The 20,759-nt window shown below is 45.1% G+C and overlaps 2 protein-coding genes across 11 annotated transcripts in view; one reads left to right on the top strand and one right to left on the bottom strand.

Moving 5' to 3' along the window:
- The window catches only part of GABPB2 (GA binding protein transcription factor subunit beta 2), a 71,101-nt gene that overhangs the window by 35,985 nt on the left and 14,357 nt on the right, over nt 1–20,759 (top strand). For 8 of the 10 annotated variants that reach the window (XM_030936283.1, XM_030936285.1, XM_030936278.1 and 5 more), the window contains one exon: nt 9,493–9,678. The exons of 1 other annotated variant lie outside the window; for it this stretch is intronic. In XM_030936283.1, coding sequence (XP_030792143.1) covers nt 9,493–9,678 — 186 coding nt within the window. Of the gene's footprint in view, nt 1–5,762; nt 5,877–9,492; nt 9,679–20,759 lie in introns of all 10 variants that reach the window. One more of the 10 variants, XM_030936286.1, reaches the window with a different exon arrangement.
- Nucleotides 15,039–15,597, bottom strand: LOC115899158 (40S ribosomal protein S29-like). The gene is made up of 2 exons (XM_030936287.1): nt 15,434–15,597; nt 15,039–15,128 (listed from the first exon to the last, which is right to left on the bottom strand). The coding sequence occupies exons 1-2, from the start codon at nt 15,530–15,532 to the stop codon at nt 15,039–15,041; spliced, it is 189 nt and encodes a 62-aa protein (XP_030792147.1). The 5' UTR covers nt 15,533–15,597.

Genomic DNA, 20,759 nt, shown 5'->3' with positions numbered 1-20,759 from the left:
CGTGCTGGTGGGCACCTGTAATCCCCACTACTCGGGAGGCTGAGGCAGGAGAATCGCTTGATCCCCGGAGGCAGAGATTGCAGTAAGCCAAGATTGAGCCACTGTACTCCAGCCTAGGTGACAGAGCAAGACTCTGTCTCAAAAAAAAAAAAAAAAAAAAAAAAAGGATAAAATGCTTTTCTCATGAAGCAGTTCTACCTAGGTATTTACCAATTTACCATTAGCTGGGTGGCCTATCTGATGCTTGGCCTACTTGAACTTTTAATTATAGGAGCTTTGTAATTTTTTTTTTCTGTGATAAAATAAAAGCAGCCTTTTCTAAAAAAAAAAAATTTTTTTTTTTTTTTGAGGCGGAGTCTCGCTCTGTCGCCCCGACTGGAGTGCAGTGGCCAGATCTCAGCTCACTGCAAGCTCCGCCTCCCGGGTTTACGCCATTCTCCTGCCTCAGCCTCCCGAGTAGCTGGGACTACAGGCGCCTGCCACCTCGCCCGGCTAGTTTTTGTATTTTTAGTAGAGACGGGGTTTCACCGTGTTAGCCAGGATGGTCTCAATCTCCTGACCTCGTGATCCGCCCGTCTCGGCCTCCCAAAGTGCTGGGATTACAGGCTTGAGCCACCGCACCCAGCCAAAAAAATTTTTTTTTAAATTGTGGCGGGTGTGATGGCTCACGCGGTGGATCACCTGAGGTCAGAAGTTCAAGACCAGCCTGACCAATGTGGAGAAACCCTGTCTCTACTAAAAATACAAAATTACCCAGGTATGGTGGCTCATGCCTGTAATCCCACCTACTAAGAGAGGCTGAGGCAGGAGAATTGCTTGAACCTGGGAGGTAGAGGTTGCGGTGAGCTGAGATTGCATCATTGCACTCCAGCCTGGGTAAGAAGAGTGAAACTCCATCCCAAAAAAAAAAAAAAAAATTGCTTGTCCTTTGTTTCATTTTAGAGGAGGATTTGTGAGGTTTTTTTTGTTGTTGTTGTTGTTGAGATGGAGTCTTGCTCTGTTGCCCAGGCTGGAGTGCAGTGGCTCCATCTCGGCTCACTGTAAGCTCTGCCTCCCGGGTTCACACCATTCTCCTGCCTCAGCCTCCAGAGTAGCTGCGACTACAGGCACCCACCACCACGCCCAGCTCATTTTTTGTATTTTTAGTAGAGACGGGGTTTCACCATGTTAGCCAGGCTGGTCTGGAACTCCTGACCTCGTGATCCGCCTGCCTTGGCCTCCCAAAGTGCTGGGATTACAGGCGTGAGCCACCGCGCCTGGCCTGTGAGTTCTTATATCAGTATTTGGTATGAAATGTTGAGTGATGAGAAAAGCATGAACTACAAAGGAAAATTTGGGAATAGGCTAAGAAGGAACATTTTTTTTTTTCTTTGAGACGGAGTCTCGCTCTGTGGCCCAGCCTGGAGTGCAGTGGCGGGATCTCAGCTCACTGCAAGCTCTGCCTCCCGGGTTTATGCCATTCTCCTGCCTCAGCCTCCCGAGTAGCGGGACTACAGGCGCTCGCCACCTCACCTGGCTATTTTTTTGTATTTTTTAGTAGAGACGGGGTTTCACCGGGTTAGCCAGGATGGTCTTGATCTGCTGACCTCGTGATCCTCCCATCTCGGCCTCCCAAAGTGCTGGGATTACAGGCTTGAGCCACCGCACCCAGCCAAGAAGGAAAATTTGAGAATAGGCTGTAGTATAGAGTAATTTGATACACATAGGGTACTTCTGGAGGTCAAGCATGGTATACTACTTAGACCATTTGGTTCCCTGGGTATTTTATGAGAGCATTAGGATAAAATTGTTCCACTGAGTATGTGTAGAGGGAAAGAAAAAAGAGTAACATTGGGATATCCTCACTAACTCCATCCCCATCCCCACTCCCATAGTAATCATCCTAAAGCTTTAATTAAAATGGTTTCTGGGCCGGGCGTGGTGGCTCACGTCTGTCATCCCAGCACTTTGGGAAGCTGAGGCGGGCGGATCATGAGGTCAGGAGTTCAAGACCAGCCTGGCCACGATGGTGAAACTCAGTCTCTACTAAAAATACAAAAATTAACCAGGCGTGGTGGCACACACTTGTAGTCCCCAGCTACTGGGGAGGCTGAGGCAGTGAACTGCTTGAACCCGGGAGGCGAAGTTTGCAGTGAGCCAAGATCATGCCATTGCACTTCAGCCTGGATGATAGAGCGAGACTTAAATAATAAAAATAACAAAAGAAAATAACAAAACTAAATAAAACAAAATCTTAAAATAACAAAAGAAAATGGTTTCTAAGGCTGGCATGGTGACTCACTCCTGTAATCCCAACACTTTGGGAGACTGAGGCAGGTGGATCACTTAAGGTCAGGAGTTCGAGACCAGCCTGGCCCGTGTGATGCAACCCTGTCTCTACTGAAAATACAAAAAAAATTAGCCAAGCGTGGTGGCAGAAGCCTGTAATCCCAGTTACTCAGGAGGTTGAGGCAGGAGAATCGCTTGAATCTGAGAGGCGGAAGTTGCAGTGAGCTGAGATCGCGCTACTGCACTCCAGCCTGGGCAACAGAGTAAGACTGTCTTGAAAAAAAAAATGGTTTGCAGCTTGAAGATGAATTACTTACTATGCAAGTAATTTATCTTTTTAAGGAAAATCTACTGAAGTTTAAATGTATAAACTAGTTAGATTACCAAATCACATCAGAAAGGATCCTCTGCTCTGTAGAAGGATTCTCTTTAAAGAATATTATATAAGAACACTTGGCCACAGGGCAGGGAACATCACACACTAGGGCCTGTCGTGGGTTTGGGGGAGGGAGGAGGGATGGCATTAAGAGAAATACCTATTGTAAATGACAAGTTAATGGGTGCAGCACACCACCATGGCACATGTATATCTATGTAACAAACCTGCACATTGTGCACATGTACCCTAGAACTTAAAGTATAATTAAAAAGAAAAAGAAAAAGAAAAAAAAAAACAAGAATGTTAAATAGGAGTTTCCTTAAGTATTTTGCAGATAACTAATTTCTTTTTTTCTTTTAATTAAAAAAATGACAATAATAGAGATGAGGTCTTGCTGTGTTGCCCAGGCTGGTCTCAAAGTACTGGGCTCAAGCAATTCTCCTACCTCGGTCTCCCAAAGTGCAGGGACTACAGTTGTGAGCCACCCTGCCTGGTCTGATAACTGACTTTTTTTTTTTTTTTTTTTAGACAGAGTCTCATTCTGTCACCCAGCCTGGAGTGCAGTAGCACAATCTCAGCTCACTGCAACCTCTGCCTCAGCCTCCTGGTGCGCCGCCACCACACCCAGCTATTTTTTTTTTTGCATTTTGTAGTAGAGACAGGGTTTAACCATGTTGACCAGGCTGGTCTCAAACTCCTGACCTCAGGTGATCTGCCCGCCTTGGCCTCCCAAAGTGCTGGGATTACAGGCGTGAGCCACTGCAGCTGGCCCTGACTTCTTGAAAGAAGAAAAACTGGAAATAATATTTAAGCATAGGTAATGGGAAAACAAAAAGTAAGAGTAGGCTGGGCACGGTGACTCATGCCTATAATCCCAGCACTTTGGGAGACTGAGGCAGGCAGATAGCTTGAACTCACGAGTTCGAGAGCATCCTGGGCAGCATGGTGAAAGCTGGTCTGTACAAAAAATACAAAAAAAAAAAAAAAAAAATTAGCCAGGCATGGTGATGCACAACTGTAGTCCCAGCTACTTGGAAGGCTGAGGTGGGAGGACAGCTTGGGCCTGGGAGGCAGAGGTTGCAGTGAGCCAAGATTGTATCACTGCACTCCAGCCTGGGCAATAATGCCAGACTTTGTCTTGAAAAAAAAAAAAAAATTAAGAGTACATTTAAAAAGAAAATATATTGCTTGGTGTGCTGGCTCATGCCTGTAATCCCAGCACTTTGGGAGGCCGAGGTGGGCAGATCACTTGAGGTCAGGCGTTCCAGACCAGCCTGGCTAACATGGTGAAACCCCGTCTTACTAAAAATACAAAAATTAGCTGGGCATGGTGGCACGCATCTGTAGTCCCAGCTACTTGGGAGGCTGAGGCAGGAGAATGGCTTGAACCCGGGAGACAGAAGTTGCAGTGAGCTGAGATCGTGCCATTGCACTCCAGTCTGGGCAACAAGAACAAAACTCTGTCTCAAAAAAAAAAAAAAAAAAAATACAGGAATAGCCAATAGTGGGTGCAGCCACTTCTTCTATACTAACAAAGCTTAATGTCATGCCAGCTGACAAGAAATGTTTATAGGGTCCAGCCCCAGCATCACCAGGCAGGACAAAGAAGGGTAGATTTGGAACTGAGAGGCAATACATTTGTAACTGGCATAATAGGTATCTCTGAAATTATAGGGAAAGAAATAGGAAAATATAATTCATTTTATAATACTGTTAAGTAATACTTTTTTTTTTTTTTTTGAAACAGAGTCTCGCTCTGTCGCCCAGGCTGGAATGCAGTGGCCGGATCTCAGCTCACTGCAAGCTCCGCCTCCCGGGTTCACACTATTCTCCTGCCTCAACCTCCCGAGTAGCTGGGACTACAGGCGCCCGCCACCTCGCCCGGCTAGTTTTTTTGTATTTTTTAGTAGAGACGGGGTTTCACCGTGTTAGCCAGGATGGTCTCGATCTCCTGACCTCGTGATCCGCCCGTCTCAGCCTCCCAAAGTGCCTGGGATTACAGGCTTGAGCCACCGCGCCCGGCCAAGTAATACTTTTTTTCCCCAACAAGGAAATATCTCCAGTTAGAGTAATACTTTTGGTTCATAAAGTTAGGCATGTCTGTTGCCAGATCTAGTGCGCTTCCCTCTTACAACTTAGCTATGAGAATAGCACATAGATGTAAGAGAAGGTTATGAACAAAGTCTTTCTAAAAGTACATCTTGGCCGGACACAGTGGCTCATACCTGTAATCCCAGCACTTCGGGAGGCTGAGGCAGGCAGATCACCTGAAATCAGGAGTTCAAGACCAGCAACATGGTGAGATCCTGTCTCTACTAAAAGTACAAAAATTTAGCTGGGCATGGTGGTGCACGCCTGTAATCCCAGCTACTCAGGAGGCTGAGATAGGAGAAGCGCTTGAATCTGGGAGTTGGAGGTTGCAATGGGCAGAGACCGTGCCACTGCACTCTAGCCTGGGAGACAGAGCAAGACTCCATCTCAAAAAATAAATAAAAAATAAAAGTATATCTTGACATAACTAAAGTATTTTTAGCATTTAGTGTTTTTAGCATTAATCTATTGTACTACCCTTTGACATTCAATATATGAAACTTTATTTATTTATTATTTATTTATTTATTGAGATGGACTCTTGCTCTGTCGCCCAAGCTGAAGTGCAGTGGTGCGATCTCGGCTCACTGCAAGCTCCGCCTCCCAGGTTCATGCCATTCTCCTGCCTCAGCCTCCCAAGTGGCTGGGACTGCAGGCGCCCACCACCACGCCCAGCTAATTTTTTGTATTTTTAGTAGAGACGGAGTTTCACCGTGTTAGCCAGGATGGTCTCGATCTCCTGACCTCGTGATCCACCTGCCTTGGCCTCCCAGAGTGCTAGGATTATAGGCGTGAAGCATGCCTGGCCCTCCAAGTATACTAATTTAGTCCACTTTAAAGGAAAAACTTTTTAAACCTTAAAAGAATTTTAACACTGATATAATTGGCTTATATCAGTTTGAGTTAGAGAACAAGATTGAGGACGTTAGAGTGAAGAGCTGAGGTTTTGATTTAATAAGCTGTTTTTAATTTGCCTCAAGTTTTCCTATACATTGGACTTCATTTGTCTTTCTTACTGAAATAGGTGACCCCCATACCTCAATAGTACAGTTTTCAAATTCTACCACCTCAGTGCTGGCTACCCTTGCAGCTCTTGCTGAGGCATCTGTCCCCCTCTCCAACTCACACAGAACCACAGGTAGGTAAGGGATAGGCTGCTGGGTGAATCACCACTTTTTCTTTTGTTTTTCAGTCTCCAGCAGATTTAATTTGCATGAAATATTATTAAAGAATTGCATTTAATTAGAGGCAGCTAAGGAAAAGGGATGTAGCATCATTGAACATCAGAAAGAAAAATTGCCAGGTGATATAATCAGACAGCTGAATAATATGAGAGAATGACTAAATTACTCCTTGGTGTTTTTACAGTTTGAAGTTTGTTTTCCCTGACTCTAGTTACTTCACATTGAAATGTCTATTCTCATATTAGCAGATTTTTTTGGAGATACTCTATGTTATGTTTTGACTGATGCTATCATAGAATGATTCAAAATAGCAGCCCAGATATCTTATATTAAAGTATCAAAATACATGAGACTGGTACCTTTTTCATTGTCATATCCTTTGTACTTCATGGCTTGCTTTTATTTTCATTGGAGATGTTATTTTGGCATTTCCAAAGGAGTTGGGCAAATATAGGGTATGTATTGCCTTTTTGATATTTAAAACAAAATAGTTTTCAAGTCATTTAGCCAGAGCTAGTCGTCTGTCAGGGAAAGACTTAAGGCTTCATATAGGTAGGGGCATATAGTCACAGGTAGGGCTCAGTAGACATTTAGAAATCTTTCTAGAACCCTCTGGCCATCTGCTCCATCATATATGAAAGCAGAATGTTCTGATTTCTTTCTGCCATGACATTTGGGTGGTAAGAACGTTCTTCCAATTCCAATCCTATTTTTCTGAATGGGTATAATCATAAAGATCTCTACTCAGATTTATATGAGGGAACCACATAGCAAAGGGAAAAGCAGTGTATTAAACTTGTCCTTGCTATTCTTTTGGTTTGCTCTTTGATCTTGGATAAATCGCTTCTCCAGGTTCTAGTTTCCTCATCTTTGGCATGATACTTGGATTAGGTTATCTATCCAGGACCTTTCAACTTTAATATTTAACTGTTCTTTGTTTCTAAGAGGTGGGAATCCTTTGTTTCCATTGAACTACCTAGATGTGTTTCATGTGGATGGTTGATACCCCACTTATTACTGCAAAGTTCTATCTGTGACTCACTCTTTCTTTTCTTTTCCTTCCTTCCTTCCTTCCTTCCTTCCTTCCTTCCTTCCTTCCTTCCTTCCTTCCTTCCTTTTTTCTTTCTTTCTTCCTTCCTTCCTTCCTTTCTTTTTTTTTTTTTGAGACGGAGTCTCGCTCTGTCACCCAGGCTGGAGTGCAGTGGCGCCATCTCTGCTCACTGCAAGCTCCGTCTCCCGGGTTCACGCCATTCTTCTGCCTCAGCCTCCCGAGTAGCTGGGACTACAGGTGCCTGCCACCTTACCCGGCTATTTTTTCCTATTTTTAGTAGAGACAGGGTTTCACCGTATTAGCCAGGATGGTCTCGATCTCCTGACCTCGTGATCTGCCCGCCTCGGCCTCCCAAAGTGCTGGGATTACAGGCGGAGCCGCTTCTTTCTTTCTTTCTTTTCTTTCTTTCTCTCTTCTCTCTCTCTTCTTTCTTTCTTTCTTTCTTCTTTCTTTCTTTCTCTTTCTTTCTCTCTGTCTCTGTCTCTGTCTCTCTCTCTCTCTCTCTCTCTCTCTCTTTCTCTCTTTCTTTCTTTCAGAGTCTCATTCTGTCACCCAGGCTGGGGTGCAGTGGCATGATCTCGGCTTACTGCAATCTCTGCCTCCGGGGTTCAAGCAATTCTCCTGCCTCAGCCTCCCAAGTAGCTGGGATTACAGGTGCCCATGACCACGCTCAGCTAATTTGTGTATTTTTTGTAGAGACGGGGTTTTGCCATGTTGGCCAGGCTGGTCTCAAACTACTGACCTTGGTGATCTGCCCACCTCGGCCTCCGAAAGTGCTGGGATTACAAGTGTGAGCCACCACCCCTGGCTCTGTGACGCTTTACATAGAGAAATTCCATAGTGGTAGGAACTGTTTCCTCTAATAGTGCTTAGTTTATTGGGATATTGACTAATCAAACTGAAAATCTCGATTCAGCATAATACACGTAACACTCATAGAATGGTACCTGGCACATAAGTGTTGGCTATTTTATATATATGTTTGGGGTTTCTTTTGATAGAGACAGGATCTTATTCTGTTATTCTGTCACCCAGGCTAGAGTGCAGTGGCACAATCAGAGTTCACCGCAGCTTGAACTTCTAGGTTCAAGTGATCCTCCCACGTCAGCCTCCTGAGTAGCAAGGACTGAAGGTGCATGCCACCACGCTCAGTTAATTTTTCAAATTTGGCGGGAGGTGGTCTCACTGCTCAGGCTAGTCTTCAACTCACAGCCTCAAGCAATCCTCCTGCCTTGGCCTCCCAAAGTGCTGGGATTATGAACATGAGCCACCATACCCAGCCAGCTATTATTCTTGATATCAGATGAGAAAAGCCACCTAACATTTTTGTCTATCAGACTTCAATATTTTGACTACTTCACGTATTATTCTGTTAATTCACTATTAAATATCCCATTTACTCTGATTTATGGTTATTTTAGACCTTTTTTTTTTTTTTTTTTTTTTTTTTTTGAGACGGAATCTCGCTCTTGTCACCCAGGCTGGAGTGCAATGGCACTATCTCAGTATCTTGGCTCACTGCAACCTCCACCTCCCGGGTTCAAGCAATTCTCCTGCCTCAGCCTCCCAGGTAACTGGGATTACAGGTGCCTACCACTATGCCCAGCTAATTTTTGTATTTTTAGTAGAGATAGGGTTTCACCATGTTGGCCAGGCTGGTCTCGAACCCCTGACCTCAGGTGATCTGCCTACCTCGGCCTCCCAAAGTGCTGGGATTGCAGGCGTGAGCCACCATGCCCAGCCATTTTAGACTTTCAAGATACTTCCTAAAAAAAAAGAGTTCCAATATCAAATATGTTGGGGAAACAGCATATCTGGTTTTTTGTTTGTTTTTTGAGACAGAGTCTCGCTCTGTTGCCCAGGCTGGAGTGCAGTGGCTCCATCTCGGCTCACTGCATCCTCCACCTCCCAGGCTCAAGAGATTCTCGTGCCTCAGCCTCCAAAGTAGCTGGGACTACAGGCACATGCCACCATACCTGACTAATTTTTGTACTTTTAGTAGAGACAGGGTTTTGCCATGTTGGCCAGGCTGGTCTCTAACTCCTGGCCTCAAGTGATTCGCCCATCTTGGCCTCCCAAAGTGCTGGGATTATAGGCATGAGCCACCAGGCCCAGCCGAAACAGAGTATCTTATACCCTGTTGGAGAATCACACCCTGCTGGAGAATCACAATGTTTATTAGCCTACTGAAGTCTCTGATACTCCTACAAAACAAAAAGTTTAAGCATATTTAAACCAGAATTTTGAAAACATATTTATACATAGAACCCATCTTTAGTGAAAGTTACTAATACCTCAATGAACACATTTTATCAAATACTGTTCTAATGCATTCTCTATTTTCTTTTCTCCTCTGACTTAGCATTGTTCAGAAAACCTTTTGCGAACTGTTGAATCTCACTTTTTTTTTTTTGGAATTTTCCTCTCCCTGAATGTTGTCAGGTTCAAGGAGGTTGAAATTGCTATACTCCTATTTTTTAAAAAAGCTAAAATTTTAAATTTGCTTTTGTCATCTCTAGCCAATTCAGAGGAAATTATAGAGGGAAATTCCATTGACTCATCAATCCAGCAAGTAATGGGGACTGGAGGCCAGAGGGTCATCACCATAGTAACTGATGGAGTCCCTCTGGGTAATATCCAAACTTCAATCCCTACTGGAGGCATTGGCCAGCCATTTATTGTAACTATGCAAGATGGACAGCAAGGTGAGTTATTTCTTGTAGACAATTGTTTATTAAAAGATATTTTAGATACTCCATACTCACCTAAACATGAGGCATTAAAACAAATAGACTGCCAGATGCAAGTTGGGGCAAAGAAGCTCTGAAAAAGAAAAAGAAACAGAACCAGACTGGCAAAAGCTAATTGCCTAATATGTATAAACTCTGTAGTAAAAAACAGTTGATCTGGTGGAAAATATAACAAGTAGACTGGGCGTGGTGGCTCACGCCTGTAATCCCAGCACTTTGGGAGGCCGAGGCGGGTGGATCATGAGGTCAGGAGATCGAGACCATCCTGGCTAACATGGTGAAACCCTGTCTCTACTAAAAAATACAGAAAAAAAAAAAAAAAAATTAGCCATGTGTGACGGCGGACGCCTGTAGTCCCAGCTACTGGAGAGCCTGAGGCGGGAGAATGGCATGAACCCAGGAGGCAGAGCTTGCAGTGAGCTGAGATTGCGCCACTGCACTCCAGCCTGGGTGGCAGAGCAAGACTCCGTCTCAAAAAAAAAAAAAAAAATAATAATAATAATAATATGAACCAGTAGTTCACAGAAAAAAATGTACTGATGGCTCTTAAAAATATGAAAATAGCCGGGTGAGGCGGATCACGGCTGTATGTAATCCCAGCACTTTGGGAGGCTGAGGCAAGAGGATCACTTGAGATCAGGAGTTCAAGACCAGCCTGGCCAAAATAGCAAAACTCCATCCCTACTAAAAATACAAAAATTAGCCGAGCATGGTGGCACACACCTGTAGTTCCAGCTACTCAGGAGGCTGAAGTGGGAGGATCACTTGAGCCCAGGAGGTTGAGGCTGTAGAGAGCCGTGATTGTGCCACTGCATACCAGCCTGGATAACAGAGTGAGTCTCCATCTTAAAAAAAAAAAGAAAGAAAGAAAGAGAAAATATATCCAACCTACTTCATTCATAACAAGAAAAGTGCAAATAAATACTGTACTGAGATACCATTATAACACTATGTTGTTAAAGGCGTAGGGAAACAAGCACTCTTATAAATCACTTGTGAGAGTGCAAATTAATGGATCCTCTAAAAAGGATATGGGTAGTATCTGTAGATACTAAAGATGTACGTAAAGATGTACCTTTGGGTTTTTTGTTTGCTTGTTTGTTTGAGATGGAGTCCCTCTCTGTTGCACAGACTGGAGTGCAGTGGCAGGATCTTGGCTCACTGCAACCTCCACCTCCCTGGTTCAAGCAATTCTTGTGCCTCAGCCTCCTGAGTAGCTGGGACTATAGATGCACACCACCACATCCAGTTACTTTTTGTGTATTTTTAGTAGAGACAGGGTTTCACCATGTTAGCCAAGCTGGTCTTGAACTCCAGACCTCAAGTGATCCTTCCACCTCAGCCTCCCAAAGTGCTAGGATTATAGACATGAGCCATCACACCCAGTCAAGATGTACCTTTTGGTTAAACAGTTCTTTTTTCTTTTGTGTGTGTGTAACTGGGTCTTGTTCTGTCACCCAGGCTTGTGTGCAGTGGTGCAATCATGGGTCACTGCAGCCTCAACCTCCTGGGCTCAAGCTATCTTCCTGCCTCAGCCTCCTGAGTAACTGGGGCTACAGTTCCACACCACCATGCCCAGCTATATTCAGACTGAGGCTATACATTAGTATACTGAGGCATAACATTAGTTGCTTCCAGGGAGGGCAACTGGGTACTAAGGATGAGTGGGAGGCTTTTCAGTGTATATGCTTTTATAGCCTTGATGTTTTTAATCATTTAATGTATCAGTTATTAAAAAAAGACATAATTAAAATTTTTTGAAAAGAGGAAGCCCATCATTACAACTCCATACCTTAAAAATACTGGAGATTGGCCAGGCACAATGGCTCATATATGTAATCCTGTAATCCTAGCACTTTGGGAGACTAAGGCAAGAGGATTGCTTGAGGCCAAGAGTTCCAGATCAGCTGGGGCAACATAGCAAGACCCCCCATCTCTACACAATTAAAAAAAAAAAATAGCCTGGTTGATAGCACGTCCTTAGAGTCCCAACTACTCAGGAGGTTTTGGCAGGAGGATCACTTGAGCCCAGGAGCTCAAGGTTGCAGTATGCTACCATGATCATGCCACTGCACTCCAGCCTGGGCATAATCATGCCACTGCACTCTAGCCTGAGCAACAGAGCAAAACATTGTCTCTAAAAAATAAAAATGTATATTGGAGGTTGAAAAGAAGGGTACTGGTATAATTTCCTTTTTTTTTTTTTTTTTTTTTTTGAGACGGAGTCTTGCTCTGTCGCCCAGGCTGGAGTGCAGTGGCCGGATCTCGGCTCACTGCAAGCTCCGCCTCCCAGGTTCACGCCATTCTCCTGCCTCAGCCTCCCGAGCAGCTGGGAGTACAGGCACCCGCCACCATGCCCGGCTAATTTTTTTTGCATTTTTTTAGTAGAGACGGGGTTTCACTGTGTTAGCCAGGATGGTCTCGATCTCCTGACCTCGTGATCCGCCCGTCTCGGCCTCCCAAAGTGCTGGGATTACAGGCTTGAGCCACCATGCCCGGCAATTTCCTTTCTTAATGTCGCTAAAATTTTGACTTGGTTTAAATGATTGTGGGGATTTGTAATTTTTTTTTTTTTTTTTTTGAGACAGAATCTCACTCTGTCACCCAGGCTGGAGTGCAGTGGCACAATCTCGGCTCACTGCAACCTCCACCTGCTGGGTTCAAGCGATTCTCCTGCCTCAGCCTCCTGAGTAGCTGGGATTACATGCATGTGCCACCACGCCTGGCTAATTTTTTTGTATTTTTAGCAGAGACAGATTTCACCATGTTGGTCAGCCTGTTATTGAACTCCTGACCTCGTGATCCACCCGCCTCGGCCTCCCAAACTGCTGGAATTACAAGCGTAAGCCACCAAGCCCGGCCTATAGTTTTTGTTTGTTTGTTTTTGAGATAGGATCTCCCTTTGTTGCCCAGGCTAGAGTGCAGTGGCATGGTTATGGCTCACTGCAGCCTCGACTTCCCAAGCAACCCTTTCACCTCAGCCTCCCAAGTAGCTGGGACTACAGGCATGCACCACCATGCCTGGCTAATTATTTTTTATTTTTATTTTTAGACAGGGACTCAGTCTGTCACCCAGGCTGGAGTGCAGTGGTGTGATCTCAGCTCACTGCAATCTCCGCCTTCCAGGTTCAAACGATTCTACTGCCTCAGCCACCAGAGTAGCTGGGATTACAGTCACGTGCCACCATGCCCGGCTAATTTTTTGGGGGTTGTTTTTGTTTTTGTTTTTGTTTTTTTTTGTAGAGACAGAGTTTCTCCGTGTTGGCCAGGCTGGTCACGAATTCCTGAACTCAAGTGATCTGCCTGCCTTGGCCTCCCAAAGTGCTAGGATTACATGTGTAAGCCACCATGCCTGGCCTTTTTTTTATTTTTTGTACAGACTGGATCTTACTATGTTGCCCATGCTGGGATTTATAATTTTTTAATTATTTGAACTGATGGATCAGTAAGTATGGGAAGATAAGAATTAAACTTATTATAATCCAAACTTTGGTATCATAAATTCTAATTTATGCATTGCTGATATTTTTGTGAACATAGTTATCATTTTAAGTTTTTAGGGCTCATTGGGTAGGTGAGAGACTCTGCTTATAATGGAACTAAATAAATGAAAACTGAGTTATTTTGGAGAAAAAGAAGAGAATTGAGGTTTTACATAAATAAACTATACTACTTTTTTATTTTTATTTTTTAAATTATTTATTTATTTATTTATTTATTTAGAGGTGCAATCTCAGCTCCCTGCACCCTCAACCTCCTAGGCTCAAGCAGTCCTCCCATCTCATCATCCCAAGTAGCTAGGACCACAGGTGCAAACCACCACAGCCAGCTAATTTTTTACTTTTTCATAGAGACAAGGTCTTCCTATGTTACCCAGCCTGGCCTCAAACTCCTGGGCTCAAGCAATCCTCCTACCTTGGCTTCCTAAAGTTCTAGGATTACAGGTGTGAGCTACTGTGCTTAGCCTACACTACTTTTTACAAATATGCTTAAGGCCCAAAGAAGGAAAACAGATTTTGTGAGTTATCTGCAGAAAAATTTAAATCCCAGACTAAACTTCCATTTCTACTCAACATATATCTAAGCTGCTTTCCACTGCCATCAGTTGATGAGTTTATAAAGAAATACAGGCCTGGCACGGTGGCTCAAGCCTGTAATCCCAGCACTTTGGGAGGCCGAGACGGGCGGATCACGAGGTCAGGAGATCGAGACCATCCTGGCCTACACGGTGAAACTCCGTCTCTACTAAAAAATACAAAAAACTAGCTGGGCGAGGTGGCGGGCGCCTGTAGTCCCAGCTACTCGGGAGGCTGAGGCAGGAGAATGGCATAAACCCGGGAGGCGGAGCTTGCAGTGAGCTGAGATCCGGTCACTGCACTCCAGCCTGGGCGACAGAGCGAGACTCCGTCTCAAAAAAAAAAAAAGAAAGAAATACAAACCTATTTTTAAATCTGCCAAACCAAATGATTAGGTAAATCTTGTTTTTTGTTTTTGTTTTTAAATTTTTGTCCGGACATGGTAGCTCACGCCTGTAATCCCAGCACTTTGGGAGACCGAGGTGGGAGGAGCGCTTGAGGTCGGGATTTCAAGACCAGCTTGCCAACATGGTGAAACCCCGGGTCTACTAAAAAAATACAAATATTAGCCGGATGTGGAGGTCCCAGACTGGAGTGCAGTGGCATGATCATAACTCACTGCAGCCTTGACATTCAGGGCTCAAGTGATCCTCCTGCTACAGCTCCCCAAATTTTTTCTTTTTTTTTTTTTTTTGAGACGGAGTCTTGCTCTGTCACCCGGGCTAGAGTACAGTGGCGCAATGTCAGCTCACTGCAACCTCCACCTCATGGGTTCAAGCAGTTCTCCTGCCTCAGCCTCCTGAGTAGCTGGGATTACAGGCTCCCGCCACCACCCCGGCTAATTTTGTTTGTTTGTTTGTTTGTTTGTTTGTTTGTTTGTTTGTTTTTTGAGATGGAGTCTCCCTCTGTCACCCAGGCTGGAGTGCAGTGGCGTGATCTTGGCTCAGCACAAGCTCTGCCTCCTGGGTTCATGCCATTCTCCTGCCTCAGCCTCCCAAGTAGCTCGGACTACAGGTGCCCGCCACCATGCCCAGCTAATTCTTTTTTGTATTTTTAGTAGAGATGGGGTTTCACCGTGGTCTCGATCTCCTGATCGTGTGATCCGCCCACCTCAGCCTCCCAAAGTGCTGGGATTACAGGCATGAGCAACCGTGCCCGGCCTTTAATTTTCATATATGAAGAGCTAACATGGTTTTTAATTGGGTGCATGCCTTGGATAATCCATTCAAAAGCGATCACTTAGTCCAGTTTAATGAAACATATATCCTTCGTGTACTGCTGGAAAGGCTGGTGGTATATATTGAGGCCATATTTCCAGATCAGACTGTGCTGGTTTGTTGTTGTTGTTGTTGTTGTTGTTGTTGTTGTTTGAGATGGAGTCTCACTCTGTCACCCAGGCTGGAGTGCAATGGTGTGGTCTCAGCTCACTGCAACCTCTGCCTCCCAGGTTCAAGCAATTCTCCTGCCTCAGCCTCCCGAGTAGCTAGGATTACAGGTGTTCCCTAGCACACCCAGCTAATTTTTTGTATTTTTAGTAGAGATGGGGTTTCACCATGTTGGTCAGGCTGAACTCCTGACCTTGTGATCTGCCCACCTCGGCCTCCCAAAGTGTGGAGATTACTGGTGTGAGCCACCGCGCCCAGCCGACTATGCTGGTTTGAGCAGATATGACAAGAGCAAGAACCCTGGCTGAATTTTTGTGGGTGGCTCCAGTAGAGCTGCTGGTAACCCATCTTGCTCTCAAGAGTACAATGAGGTAAAAGGAAGGAGTTCCTGAATTTTTTTTGTTTTTTTTCTTTGAGACAGAGTCTCTCTCTGTCACCAGGCTAGAGTGCAGTGGCGTGGTCTCAGCTCACTGCAATCTCTGCCTCCCAGGTTCAAGCAATTTCTCTGCCTCAGCCTCCTGAGTAGCTGGGACCACAGGTGTGCACCACCAAGCCCGGCTAATTAAAAAAAAATTTTTTTTTGCATTTTAGTAGAGACAGGGTTTCACCATGTTGGCCAAGATGGTCTTGATCTCTTGACCTCGTGATCCGCCCACCTCAGCCTGCCAAAGTGTTGGAATTACAGGCATGAGTCACTGTGCCCAGCCCCCGAATTATTTTTTAATAGAAATGAGGTCTTGCTAAGCTTCCCAGGCTGGTCTCAGACTCCTAGACTCAAGCGATCCTCCCACTTTGGCCTCCCAAAATGCTGTGATTACAGGCATGAGCCACCGTGTCTGGCCAAATCTTCTGTTTTAAAATAATCGTAATATATCCTAAAACCTAAATATAATTTTTAACTTTTTATTTTTAGATCATTAAAGATTCAGTACAGTTCTAAGAAATAATACAGAGAAATCCCCTGTTTCTGGGATTACAGGCACATGCCACCATGCCCACCTAATTTTTTGCATTTTTAGTAGAGATGGGGTTTTGCCATGTTGGCCAAGCTGTTCTCGACTGACCTCAGGTGATCTGCCCGCCCACCTTGGCCTCCCAAAGTGCTGGGATTACAGGCATGAGCCACTGCACCCATCCTCTACTTTGTCATTTCAAGAATGTTATATAAGTGGAATCATACAGTATACATGATTTTGAGATTGGCTTTTTTCCTCTCAGCGTAATTCCCTGGATACCCATCCAAGTTGTTTGAATCAGTAGTTCATTCCTTCTTATTGCTGAGTATTATTCTGTGATATGGATTTACCACAGTTTGTTTAACCATTTACCCAATGAAGGACATTTAAGTTGCTTCCACTATCAGCTATCTAAAAATAAAACTGGCTGGGCACGATGGCTCACGCCTATAATCCCAGCACTTTGGGAGGCCTATGCCAGCAGATAGCTTAAGCCCAGGAGTTTGAAATCAGCCTGGACAACACGACAAAACCCATCTTTAAAAAAAAAAATACAAAAAAAAAAAAAATTAGCCAGGCATGCTGGTGTGTGCCTGTGGTCCCAGCTACTTTGAAGGGTCACTGGATGCCAGGAGGTTGAGGCTGCTGTGAAACATAATTGTGCACTGCACACCAACCTGGGAAACAGAGTAAGACTCTGTCTCATAAAATAAATAAATACATAAATAAATAATTAAAGCATTATGAACACCATAATTATTTACAGGTTCTTATGGGAGATAAGAAATGGGAAATAGGGCCGGGCTCAGTGGCTCACACCTGTAATCCCAGCACTTTGGGAGGTCCAAGGTGGGCGGATCACAAGGTCAAGAGATCGAGACCATCCTGGCCAATATGGTGAAACCACATCTCTACTAAAAATACAAAAATTAGCTGGACGTGGTGGCATGTGCCTATAGTCCCAGCTACTTGGGAGGCTGAGGAGAATCTCTTGAACCCGGGAGGCGGAGGTTGCAGTGAGCCAAGATTGTGCCACTGCACTCCAGCCTGGAGACACAGCGAGACTCTGTCTCAAAAAAAAAAAAAAAAAAAAAAGAAAAAAGAAATGGGAAATAGGCCAGGCATGGTGGCTCAAGCCTATAATCCCAGCACTTTGGGAGGCAAAGGTGGGTGAATCACCTGAAGTCAGGAGTTTGAGACCAGCCTGCCCAACATGACAAAACCCCATCTCTACTAAAAATACAAAAATTAGGTGTAGTGGCAGGCACCTGTAATCCCAGCTACTCGGGAGGCTGAGGTAGGAGAATGGCTTGAACCTGGGAGGTGGAGGTTGCAGTGAGCTGACATCATGCCACTGCACACCAATCCAGCCTGGGTGGAGCCAGACTGCATCTCAAGAAAAAAAGAAATGGGAAATAAATTTTCTATTCTCTGGGATAAATGCCCGAGAGTACAATTGCTGGGTCATATGGTAAGTATGTGTTTTGTTTTGTTTTTTAAGAAACTGCCAAACTCAGGCGGATCACCTGAGGTCGGGAGTTCGAGACCAGCGTGACCAACATGGAGAAACCCCATCTCTACTAAAAATACAAAATTAGCTGGTTGTGGTGGCATATGCCTGTAATCCCAGCTACTCAGGAGGCTGAGGCAGGAGAATCGCTTGAACCGGGGGCAGAGGTTGCAGTGAGCCGAGATCGCGCCATTGCACTCCAGCCTGGACAATAAGAATGAAACTCCATCTCAAAAAAAAAAAAAAAAAAAAACGAAAGAAAGAAAAGAAAGAAACTGGCAAACTATTTTCTTTTTCTTTCTTTCTTTTTTTTTTCAAATGGAGTCTCACTCTGTCACCCAGGCTGGACTGCAGTGGCACTATCTCAGCTAACTGCAACCTCCTCATACCAGGTTCAAGCGATTCTCCTGCCTCAGCCTCTCGAGTAGCTGGAATTACAGGTAGGTGCCACCACACCCGGCTGATTTTTGTATTTTTAGTAGAGATGGGGTTTCACCATGTTGGCCAGCCAGGCTGGTCTCAAACTCCTGAGCTCAGGCAATCCGCCTGCCTCAGCCCCCCAGAGTGCTGGGATTACAGGGCATGAGCCACCACTCCAAGTCGGCCAAACTATTTTCTTTTTTTTTTTTTTTTTTTTTTTTTTTTGAGAAGGAGTCTCACTCTGTCACCCAGGCTGGAGTGCAGCGGCCAGATCTCAGCTCACTGCAAACTCCGCCTCCCGGGTTTACGCCATTCTCCTGCCTCAGCCTCCCGAGTAGCTGGGACTACAGGCGCCCGCCACCTCGCCCGGCTAGTTTTTTGTATTTTTTAGTAGAGACGGGGTTTCACCGTGTTAGCCAGGATGGTCTCGATCTCCTGACCTCGTGATCCGCCCGCTTCGGCCTCCCAAAGTGCTGGGATTACAGGCTTGAGCCACTGCGCCCGGCCGGCCAAACTATTTTCTAGAGTGGTTTTACCATTTTACATTCCCACCAGCAATTTATGAATAATCCACTTTGTCTACATCCTCTCCAGCATTTGGTATCACTTTTTAAAAAACTTTTAGCCTGGCACGGTGGCTCACACCTGTAATCCCAGCACTTTGGGAGGCCGAGACGGGTAGAATATCTGAGGTCAGGAGTTTAAGACCAGTCTGGCTAACATGGAGAAACCCTGTCTCTATTAAAAATACAAAAATTGGCCGGGCGTGGTGGCTCAAGCCTGTAATCCCAGCACTTTGGGAGGCCGAGACGGGCGGATCACGAGGTCAGGAGATCGAGACCATCCTGGCTAACACGGTGAAACCCCGTCTCTATTCAAAAATACAAAAAAATTAGCCGGGCGAGGTGGTGGGCGCCTGTAGTCCCAGCTACTTGGGAGGCTGAGGCAGGAGAATGGCGTGAACCCGGGAGGCGGGGCTTGCAGTGAGCTGAGATCCGGCCACTGCACTCCAGCATGGGCGACAGAGCAAGACTCCATCTCAAAAAAAAAAAAAAAAAAAAAAATTAACTGTGTGTGATGGCATGCGCCTGCAGTCCCAGCTACTGAGGAGGCTAAGGCAGAAGAATTGCTTGAACCCAGGAGGTGGCGGTTGCAGTGAGCTGAGACTGTGCCACTGCACTCTAGCCTGGCCTATAGAGTGAGACTTCTTCTCAAAAAAAAAAAAAAAAAAAAAAAGAACCGGGCGTGGTGGCTCACACCTGTAATCCCAGCACTTTGGGAGGCCGAGGCAGGTGGATCATGTGAGGTCAAGAGTTCAAGACCAGACTGACCAACATGGAGAAACCCCGTCTTTACTAAAAATACAAAATTAGCTGGGTGTGGTGGGGCATGCCTGTAATCCCAGCTATTCGGGAGGCTGAGGCAGGAGATAGCTTGAACCCAGAAAGCGGAGGTTGCAGTGAGCCGAGATCATGCCATTGTACTCCAGCCTGGGCAACAAGAGCAAAACTCTGTCTCAAAAAAACAAACAAACAAACAAACAAAAACTTTTAGCCATTCTGACAGGTGGAGTGTGCCATGTGTGTTGTGTGTGTGTTGACCCTTCTCTCACTTATCTATGAGAAGATAATTTAGGTACAGATAATTGCTATTGGCTTTTATGAGAGGTCTCAAAAATATATAAAGACTTCAGGCCTTCTTTGGACAGATTATTTCTGCAGTTTTGTTTTGTTTGTTTGTTTGTTTGTTTGTTTTAAGGCAGGGTCTCACTCTGTCGCCCAGGCTGGAGTGCAGTGGCGAGTTCTTGGCTCAGTACAGCCTCAACTTCCCAGGCTCAAGTGATCCTCCCACTTCAGCCTCCCAAGTAGCTGGAATTACAGGCATACTCCACCATGCCTGGCTAATTCTTTGTATTTTTTTGCAGAGACAGTGTTTGCCATGTTGCCCAAGCTGGTCTTGAACCCCTGGGCTCAAGTGATCCTCCCACCTTAGCTTCCCCACATGCGAGAATTATAGGTGTGAGCCACCTCACCTTGCCATTTCTGGGAAAATTAATAAGCTACTTGGCCATAGCTGACATAGAGTCAGACACCTTCATATAAGAGCCTCAGACTTGGGACTTACTTGCATGGCTTCCAAGCCTGCAAATCTATACCCTTCTTTTTTTGAGCCGTTCTTAGTGCTTTATTAATCTTTTTTGTTTCTCCCTGAAGGGCCATGCCTTACCTGTTGATTATAAACTTCAAAGAGATATTAAAAATAATATATCAAATAATATATTTTATTTTCTCTTTCTTTTTTTTTTTTTTGAGACAGAGTCTCGCTCTGTCGCCCAGGCTGGAGTGCAGTGGCCCGAGTAGCTGGGACTATAGGCGCCCGCCACCTCGCCCGGCTAGTTTTTCTGTATTTTTTAGTAGAGACGGGGTTTCACTGTGTTAGCCAGGATGGTCTCGATCTCCTGACCGCGTGATCCGTCCATCTTGGCCTCCCAAAGTGCTGGGATTACAGGCTTGAGCCACAGTGCCTGGCCATTTACTTTCTCTTTCTTTGCTTTTTTGTTGAGATGGGGTCTTGCTGTGTTGCCTAGGCTAGCCTTGAACTCCTGGACTCAAGACGTCCTCCAGTCAGCTGCCTGAGTAGCTAGAACCACAGGCACACACCACTGCACCCAACGTAGAATATATTTTAG

This window comes from Rhinopithecus roxellana, chromosome 8 (genome assembly GCF_007565055.1).
Source record: "Rhinopithecus roxellana isolate Shanxi Qingling chromosome 8, ASM756505v1, whole genome shotgun sequence".
Classification (NCBI taxonomy): domain Eukaryota; kingdom Metazoa; phylum Chordata; class Mammalia; order Primates; family Cercopithecidae; genus Rhinopithecus; species Rhinopithecus roxellana.
This window is presented reverse-complemented; position numbering and strand designations above follow the sequence as displayed.

What these genes read in the sequence shown, in the direction of transcription:
- LOC115899158 (XM_030936287.1), bottom strand. Translation starts at nt 15,532, where the DNA reads ATGGGTTACCAGCAGCTCTACTGGAGCCACCCACAAAAATTCAGCCAG. An exon ending in AGCATAGTCGGCTGGGCGCG is followed by an intron (nt 15,129 to 15,433) that starts GTGGCTCACACC and finishes ACAACAAACCAG; the next exon opens with CACAGTCTGATCTGGAAATA.